Below are 9,532 nucleotides of genomic sequence, written 5' to 3'. Positions count from 1 at the left end.
CAAACAACTAAAAATACTTAGATCTTTAAATAGGAAAAATAATTTCATGTTTGTATGTGACTTGCATCTTTTAGTTTACAACATTTTGAGAGGTCGACAAATGGATAAAATCATCAAAGACACAATATTGATTTTTCAAATATTTAAATTTGGAGCCAACTTGAGATACTAGGGGCACTAGGTACCATAGTCTAGCCCAACCAGACAAAACAAAAATTAATGTACAAGCCTAGAAAATCCAAATTGTAGTTTTAGTATCAAAGCATACACAATTTGACATGCATAGGCACAATTATTGAAACAATTGCTATAAACCTAGTGAGAAATTGTCAAGAGTAAACATTCATAATTTACATAAACTATAGAATAGATGCTCAGTTAATATTATTATTCTATACGTAGGAGCATCTAGGTACACAAGGAATCAAAGAATTATGCACACCTAAAAATAATTGCTTTATTTATATGTATCACCTATTTTTCGTAGCTCTAATGTTTAATTGTTGATTTTTAGGAGGTCAATGATGCAAGATATTAAAACTCTTTATTTGTAAGTTGTATTATTTGATGTTGCATGTGAAAAAACCTTGTCAAGTTAGGGAGGGTTATGGATTGCCTTTTTAAACTCTTATTTAGTTTTTTTGACATTGCGATTTTGAGTTGGAGTGGAACTTGGGCACCTAGAAGTGGGCCTTGTTGAATTGGTCTAGAAATAGTAGTTTTTTAGTTTAAAAATTTGAAATTCTTTTAATGTATAAGGAAAGTGGAGGGAATATGGGAAATCCCATGCTCAAGTATGGTGGGAAAGTAATTAATGAGGTTGGATATTGCCTCAAGAGGAAAGATTATGCCTAGATGGTCAAGTATGAAGAAACTTAAGGTTGAACTAAGGACATTTAGGAAGGAGGATGCACGAATGCTATCAAGAAGGCATCCATGAGAGTTGGACACAAGAAAGGGATGATTGTTTTGCTTTGCATGTTGCTAGTTTGAAGGCTACAGATCAAATTTATAAAAGTTTGTAGAGTTATGGTTTGTTTTGGATTTTCTACACATGCATGTTGTGGGTTATCTTGTAGCTTGCTAAACAAGATTGTGAACTTTATTTGTTTTCAAATAAAGACCATTCTAGATAGTTTTTCTATCAAAAGGTCTGGCTTGGTGTAATTTATTCCATTATAATATTAAATTTTCTATGAGCTTTGATGTGGTTGTGAGATTGTTTGTTCTAATGTAACAATTTTTAATCCTATCACTATCACACAATCGAATCCAAACACAATTACTGCCAATAATATGAATTATGGAAATATAATTTCATTTATTGACAATCCTTTAGGTACTTTCAATCACTGAGCTACATCATGAACTATAAGAACAACAATATACGTAGATGTTTGCATCTCTGTCTTTATATAGTGGATTAAAATACCATTTGAATAAATATACATTTAAGCTAGAGGCCATTCTTTAGCTAAGCAGTCAAGTGCGTCATGAAATTGTATCCATGAAAGTCATCGGGAAAAAAGTCAAATTTGATTAAGAGATTGTAAACTATGTTTCATATAAAGGTATTCTAGTACGTTTTTCTCTCAGAAGGTTTTGCTCGGTGTAATTTATTTCATTGCAATAATTAAAATTTTTATGAGTTTTGATGAGGTTGAGAGAGAGTTTTTTTTAAGGCAATGATTGGCAATCCTATCACTATTGTACAATCTTGTCCAAAAGCAATTATATTTTTAACAATCTGGTTCATGGAAATCAAATATAATTAATTGACAATCCTTTGGGAATTTTCAATAATTGAGTATCGTTATTTGTTGAGAACAACACGATTACATAGATGTTCACATCTCTATCTTTATATAGTAAATTAAAACAACATGAATAAAGATACCTCTAAGCTAGGAGCCTTTCTTTAGCTAAGGGCAACACCCATCATCACCAAATAGTACTCATAAAAGCCACTCAAAAAATCAAACTTGATTAAGAAATTTGTACCTTAGCAAATGACTCTTTAAACCACATACCATCATCCTCATCAAGTATGAAGAAACTTAAGGTTGAACTAAGGACATTTAGGAAGGAGGATGCATGAATGCTATCAAGAAGGCATCCGTGAGAGTTGGACACAAGATTATGCCTAGATGGTCAAGTATGAAGAAACTTAAGGTTGAACTAAGGACATTTAGGAAGGAGGATGCATGAATGCTATCAAGAAGGCATCCATGAGAGTTGGACACAAGAAAGGGATGATTGCTTTTCTTTGCATGTTGCTAGTTTGAAAGCTAGAGATCAAATTTATAGAAGTTTGTAGAGTTGTGGTTTATTTTGGATATTCTACACATGCACGTTGTGGGTTATCTTGTAGCTTGCTAAACAAGATTGTGAACTTTATTTGTTTTCAAATAAAGACCATTCTAGAAAGCTTTTCTATCAAAAGGTGTTGCTTGGTGTAATTTATTCCATTATAATATTGAATTTTCTATGAGCTTTGATGCGGTTGTGAGATTGTTTGTTCTAATGTAACAATTTTTAATCCTATCACTATCACACAATTGAATCCAAACACAATTACTGTTAATAATACGAATTATGGAAATATAATTTCATTTATTAACAATCCTTTAGGTACTTTCAATCATTGAGCTACATCGTGAACTATAAGAACAACAACGTAGATTTTTGCATTTCTATCTTTACATAGTGGATTAAAATACCATTTGAATAAATATATGTTTAAGCTAGAGGCCATTCTTTAGCTAAGCAATCAAGTGCATCATGAAATTGTGTCCATGAAAGTCATTGGGAAAAAGTCAAATTTGATTGAGAGATTTGTACCTTTTCACAAATTACTCTTTTAAAACCACGTGTCATCATCCTCACCAACTACACCATACTCAAAAGAAATCTCCTCAATCTCATAACAAGTAAATTTGGGGTGACATACATTACTACTTAGATTCTTTTCTTGGTCAAGTGTGAAGAAAGCAAAGGTTGAAGTAAGAACATCAAGTAATAAGGATGCAAGAACGCTATCAGGGTTTACAAGGGAAAGATAATTGTTTTTCTTTGCATGTTGTTGGTTTGAAGGTTAGAGACCTATTTGGAGAAGTTTGCAGAGTTATCGTTTTTGGATTTTCTACACATGCATTTTATGGGTTCTCTTGTAGCTTGGTTAACGAGATTGTAAACTATGTTTCATATAAAGATATTCTAGTACGTTTTTCTCTCAGAAGGTTTTGCTCGGTGTAATTTATTTCATTGCAATAATTAAATTTTTTATGAGTTTTGATGAGGTTGAGAGAGAGTTTGTTTTAAGGCAATGATTGGCAATCCTATCACTATTGTACAATCTTGTCCAAAAGCAATTATATTTTTAACAATCTGGTTCATGGAAATCAAATATAATTAATTGACAATCCTTTGGAAATTTTCAATAATTGAGTGGCGTTATTTGTTGAGAACAACACGATTACATAGATGTTCACATCTCTATCTTTATATAGTAAATTAAAACAACATGAATAAAGATACCTCTAAGCTAGGAGCCTGTCTTTAGCTAAGGGCAACACCCATTATCACCAAATAGTACTCATAAAAGCCACTCAAAAAATCAAACTTGATTAAGAAATTTGTACCTTAGCAAATGACTCTTTAAACCAATACCGTCATCCTCATCAACTATAGACCGCGCTTAAAAATAAATAAAAAAACCTCCCTATTTCCATAACAAGATTCCTTCCGCGGAGGTTAACAAGGAACTTGTGGAGGGGTGAATAGTCCAGCCCATCTGGTGTAGTTGTTGAGCTTGAGGTTATAGGTTACCCAATGGTCTCGGATATGAGATCACCCCAAATTTCAATAGCATGGGTGGATCAGAGAGACACCCCTTGGTTAAAAAACAAACAAGGAACTTGTGGAGGGAGTGGTTAGAGCATAGGCCGTGACAGGCTATTGTTAACAGTCACATTTGCCACGAGCTACTTCGTTGATCGCGTGCACTGGTGCAATTTCGTGAAAGCAGCTGCAGTCAGTGTCAGCAAGGAGTCGTTTTACCCACTCTCTTCTCATACGGCCAAACTAAATTATCTTCTTAACTGAGCTACCAATGCCTCTCGAAAAGCTTAAAAAACTAATATTGGTAGATAAAGTGTTGAATATCACAAGTACAACAATTATATTAAGATTTTAGCCGTGTTTAAGCCTTCGAGTAGCATGTCAGAATCCCTCAACTGCTCCCTCACCCGTGTTCTGGCGGTGGCGGTGACACAAACTCTTAACATATAAATGTATTTACAGAGCTACATAAATTACATTTGGGGCTTCACATTTCAGAGATTTAAGCCCAGCTAGATTGCCATGACATGTAAAATGATAACCCATCTGCTGAACAAAATAACCCATTTGTTGTAAATCGGCAATGGATGGAAGTATACATTAGTTAATATTATTTGTTGTATTTTTATGTGTTAAGTTTCAGTAGACTCAAATCTAAGATTTCCTACATAAGAAACTCACAGATTGCCGTTGTATTGTATTGTAGACTCACAGATTGCCGTTGTATTGTATTGTAGACTCTCATCTTATTTGGATGGAAGAACATTCATTTTTGTAGTGAAAAAGAGATTTTGGTTTGAGATGGGTATGCCAATGGGTGAATTCAAGAAGGTTCAGCAGGTTATGGCAAATAACAGAATTACATCTCTGCTGATAGTAGCTGCTGCTCTGTCTGTCATCATTTTCTGCTCTTTTCTGCCCAACTCTGATGATCATGATGATTATGGACAGAATCCCAGAGCCAATTTTGGCTTGAGCTTGCCTCCCCACTCATACCGCCATGATAATTTGACTCCAAATTGTTCTAAAATAACAGGGGAGAACAGTAAAAATACCCCAAATTGCTCTGAAATAACAGGGGAGAGCAGTACTAATGACATTACTATTTCGAAGGAGGTTCATGATGGATTAAAAGATGGAAGCATTTCCCAAGGGTTTCAGAAAGTGCGAACGGATATTGTTAATGCCCACCAAGATTCATCCCCGCCATTGATGAAGGAAGAAGCAGCTGCTATGGAAAAAACAGGGGAGAGCAGCAATAGTAACAGGACTGCTTCAGGGGAGCTTCATGATGAAATTGAGGGATTAAAAGATGCGAGCATTTCCCAAGAGTTTGAGAAAGTTGTAGAATTTGTAAATACCTCACAAGGTTCCTCCCCGCCATTGATACAGCTGAAGGAAGAAGAAAGTGCTATGAGAAGTGATCTTTCAAAGGAAGAAACACGGGATGCATTAGCAGATGCAGAGTGGAAAAGGGCACAAATAGCAGAATTTTCCAAATGTGATTTGTATTCGGGCAAATGGGTGTATGATGAATCTTACCCTCTTTATCCTGCTGGTGAATGCCCATATATGAGCGCAGATTTTAACTGTCAAGGCAATGGGCGTCAGGACAAAGAGTATACAAAATGGAGGTGGCAGCCTTCAGGCTGTGATATTCCCAGGTTTGAAATTTGATATGATATACACTGTCTTGATTTCAGTACTGGAAAGTTTAGTTATAGTATAAGTGCAAAACAGCTTTTGGGGAATTTGATTATGTTTATCATCACATATACTGATGATGAAGGAGAGGGCTAGAGATAAAAAGAGAGTGCAACTTATCATTTTTCCTTTCTAGCACTCTTTCTCATCCTGATGATGGATCACTGTGTAAGATTGGAAATATTGATAAAAAATATGTACACAATCAAACTCCAGAAAACTGTTTTACACATACCATATATCCAATAATTTTGTCAAAATATGATTGTGAATAATTTTGTCAAAATATGATTGTGAATAATTGAAAAACCATAACATCATATCATTTATGGCTTATTCTTGTTAAATTGTGGTCTGAATCATGGTCTGAATAATGGAAATATTGTAACATCTATGGTTGAGAGGTTTGTAGTCTTTTAGATTTGACAGTGTATATAATTTTTGCACCAGTTTGTAATAAAATCTGTGATCCATCATCATAATGAAAAAAATTCCACCATCTTGAGAAGAATTCAGATGATAGATTACTGAATGTGATTTGAAACATTAATGTATGGTTCAATCTTGAATTAGGTTGAATGCCACGGATTTGCTGGAGAGAGTAAGGGGAAAGAGAGTGTTGTTTATTGGGGATTCCATCAACCGCAACCAGTGGGAATCCATGCTGTGCATTCTCAGAACTGTTGTGCCTCAAAACAAGAAATCTTTTGGCCGTTCCAATGATGGCGGCACCACTTCTTTTGTAGCTCAGGCAAGTGTGTTTTTCATATTTGTTTAAGAAATTCATTTGTGGAGGCTTGCATAAACAAGTTTTTTTGAGTTTCTTCTTCTTCCCAATAATGGCGGATAATATATGCAGGATTATAACTGTTCTTTTGAATTTTTCTGGGCGCCCTTTTTGGTGGAACAAGGCATGATCAAGAACGGGAATAGCAGCAAGGAGATACTGAAGCTTGATGCCATTGAAAAGCATGGAGCTTATTGGAGAGGTGTTGATATCCTGCTCTTCAATTCAGCTCATTGGTGGACACATGGAAATAAAGTGGAGTTGTAAGTTTCCAATTTTGATAAAAAATAGTTTTTTTCTGTTTACTTGAAAATTGTATTTTGAATTAAGTTTTGATTTGTTTTTGTTTTTTAGTCATATTAATAGGTGGACTATGGCTACTATTATAAAAACAAGTGTAGGTTATTGAACAAGTCAAAATTAAAATTTAGAATGTTATGATTAAGTTACCTAGTTTAGAAGATACTTTTTAACTTTTATTCAGTTTAGGGGAGAGGAGCTAATATAGAAGTAATGTCCAATGGTAAGAAGGTGAGTGGGACACTAGTAGTTCAATAGTGAAGCTCAAAAAGTATCATGTCAATATTTATCTCTAAAAATATTCTAATAAATTTGAAATAGTACCTATGACAAAGAAATATTAAGTAGTCAGTTATACAACTTTAGGTGGAAGTAGTTTACATAGTTTATTTTGAATCATGTTAACACGTGGGCTCTACAAGAAAAGGCAAGTGTGACCTACCTAAACAAGTCAAAGTTTAGAGTGCACTATTTAAACTAGTTCAAAAAACACTTCTTATTTTTTAAAATTATATGTTCTTATCTATAATATAGAAGCATTGTATGATTTATAAAGTTAGTTGTAGAATTTTAACTAGAATTAGTGACAGAGTTTTAAATTGCGTGGTAGGTATACTTAACACATGTATCACTTATTTATTTGTTTAATGTCTATCTCATATGCAGCCACAAAATTCCTAACCTTAGTGGAATTAGCTATATAACTTTATGTAAAATTAGTTTACATAGTTTGTCTTATAATAGGTGGGCTCTACACAAGAAGCCAAGTGTGACCTACTTAAAACAAATAAAAGTTTAGAGTGATTTTTTGAACTAGTTCAAAAAATATTTACAGTTTGTCTTATAATAGGTGGGCTCTATACAAAAAGCCAACCTTGACGTACTTAAACAAGTCAAAGTTTAGTGACTTTTTAAATTAGTTCAAAAATTACTTCTTTTTTAATTAATTTTTTTTCCAAAATATAGAAGCATGGTATGATTTATGAAGTTAGTTATAGAATATAAAGTGGAATGATATAATTTTAGATTGAAATGTTATAACAATTTGGTAGGTATAACCAACATGTATAACTTATTTTCTTTTGTAATGTCTATCTCATATAAATATTTTATAAAGACAGGCAATTTTAAATTGAAAGGTCTTTATAACTTTATAGTTATAATGAATACATCAAATCAATTGTATATAAATAATTTTCATGTTTGATTATAACACACATTTAAATCTACATTATTAAAATGTGACTCTCTAACATATATCTATTGTTTACATCTTAAATTAAAATTCAACTATATATATTTAATAAAAAATAAAAAATGACTTATATTTAACTTATTACCATAATCATTGAGTTAAAAGTATAAATTGGAGGAAAAAAAAGTTGTAAATATTGAATACAGTAAACTTCATATTGAAATACAAAATAAAATTTCTAATTCCATTTCTTTAACTTTGTATCTTAACAGAAGAGATTTTTACATGGAAAACAACTACCTTCATTCAGAATTGGATCCAATGGATGCCTTTAAAAGAGGGTTGACTACATGGGCGAACTGGATTGATCAAAACATTGATCCAGTTAAAACCAAAGTGTTTTTCAGAGGGTTTTCTCCCATGCATTTCAGGTAAGCTAAACAAAGTTTCCTCTTATTCTCTTTCCATAAGATTTATTGAATAAAGATTACAGTTATGTCAATCTAATGTATTTTAATTGTAAGTTCAATAATATGTTATAGTTGGAAAAGACAATGGTTATTAAGTATGATTTCAAATGATCATGAGAAAAGTATAAGATACATTAAAATTAGAAAAATAATGATTCTTAGACTATACAATAGACGTTGATAAAAAAATGTTAAGATGCATTAGCATTATAGACGTATAAGATATCTAAGAATTGAAAACAAGAACAATTGTTATAATAAGAATTGAAAACAAGAACAATTGTTATTATATGATCTGAAATGTTCATGAAAAAAATTGAAGTATACTAAGAAATATTAATTAAAAATAATAATATAATAAATATGATTCCAAAGATTAATGAAAAGAAGTTGATAATCCATAAACATTATATATCATTATTATAAAACTTTGCCATGTTTGAATTGCAGTTCAAATCAATGGAAGAATCCAAAGGGTCACAAGTGTAATTTTGAAATGGACCCAATTGTTGAGGAATCATATGTAAATCCATATCCTGAAAGAATGAAAATAGTGGACGAGGTTCTTCAAAAGATGAAATTTCCTGTAGCTCTGATTAACATAACAACATTATCAGATTTTCGCAAGGATGCACATCCAGCAATATACAGGTTAAGAAATGGGAAGAAGCTGACGGCAGAGCAGAAAAAGAATCCAGACAATTTTGGTGATTGCAGCCATTGGTGTTTGCCAGGATTGCCTGACATTTGGAATGAATTATTCTATGCAAAACTTCTTATGCTCACTTAGATCGTCCCTTCGCATTGTGAGAATCATAATGTTGTAACATTATATCTGAATTGATTATTATTGTTATCAATGAGATAAATCTCATTGGTTGGTATTATGTTCTATTTCTCATTCTAATCTTTCATCTCCAATATGATAGTATACTGTGTTTATTAAGTTTTTGGTGAGAAGGTTTGATTGAGTTGTTGAAAAGTATGAAATTTCTCTAATTTATGATAAAATGTATTGATAAATTTTTAATTTGATTGTATGATCAATAATCTATTATCAGAGTAAGATGGGGGTAAATTTTTTATTGAATATCAAAGAAAGCAGAACAACACAAGAAACAAAGAGAACTACATGATATTTTGTTTGAGACTTTTGCTCTCAATTATTTTATTAGAACTTTAACACACTAAAAAACAATATTTTTGGCCATCGTTTTTAATGTTCAATTTCAATCA

The 9,532-nt window shown here is 32.3% G+C and overlaps 1 protein-coding gene across 1 annotated transcript; it reads left to right on the top strand.

The window, feature by feature from the left end:
- Window positions 1–4,229: 4,229 nt before the first annotated feature.
- Window positions 4,230–9,242, top strand: LOC149566573 (protein trichome birefringence-like 36). Its single transcript, XM_089819873.1, has 6 exons — window positions 4,230–4,433; window positions 4,578–5,504; window positions 6,118–6,295; window positions 6,404–6,594; window positions 8,099–8,257; window positions 8,747–9,242. The coding sequence occupies exons 2-6, from the start codon at window positions 4,642–4,644 to the stop codon at window positions 9,084–9,086; spliced, it is 1,731 nt and encodes a 576-aa protein (XP_089675999.1). The 5' UTR covers window positions 4,230–4,433; window positions 4,578–4,641; the 3' UTR covers window positions 9,087–9,242.
- Window positions 9,243–9,532: the final 290 nt, after the last annotated feature.

This window comes from Cupressus sempervirens, chromosome 3, assembly GCF_028749045.1.
Source record: "Cupressus sempervirens isolate cs-2001-9-10 chromosome 3, ASM2874904v1, whole genome shotgun sequence".
NCBI classification, from domain to species: Eukaryota; Viridiplantae; Streptophyta; class Pinopsida; order Cupressales; family Cupressaceae; genus Cupressus; species Cupressus sempervirens.
The sequence above is the reverse complement of the archived record's forward strand: the minus strand, read 5'-3'. Positions and strand labels throughout refer to the sequence as shown.

Excerpts from the sequence above, each read along its gene's own strand:
- LOC149566573 (XM_089819873.1), top strand. The coding sequence starts at position 4,642 with ATGGGTATGCCAATGGGTGAATTCAAGAAGGTTCAGCAGGTTATGGCA. Across the intron at positions 6,296-6,403 it reads CCACTTCTTTTGTAGCTCAG|GATTATAACTGTTCTTTTGA; the intron begins GCAAGTGTGTTT and ends TAATATATGCAG. Across the intron at positions 6,595-8,098 it reads CATGGAAATAAAGTGGAGTT|AAGAGATTTTTACATGGAAA; the intron begins GTAAGTTTCCAA and ends GTATCTTAACAG.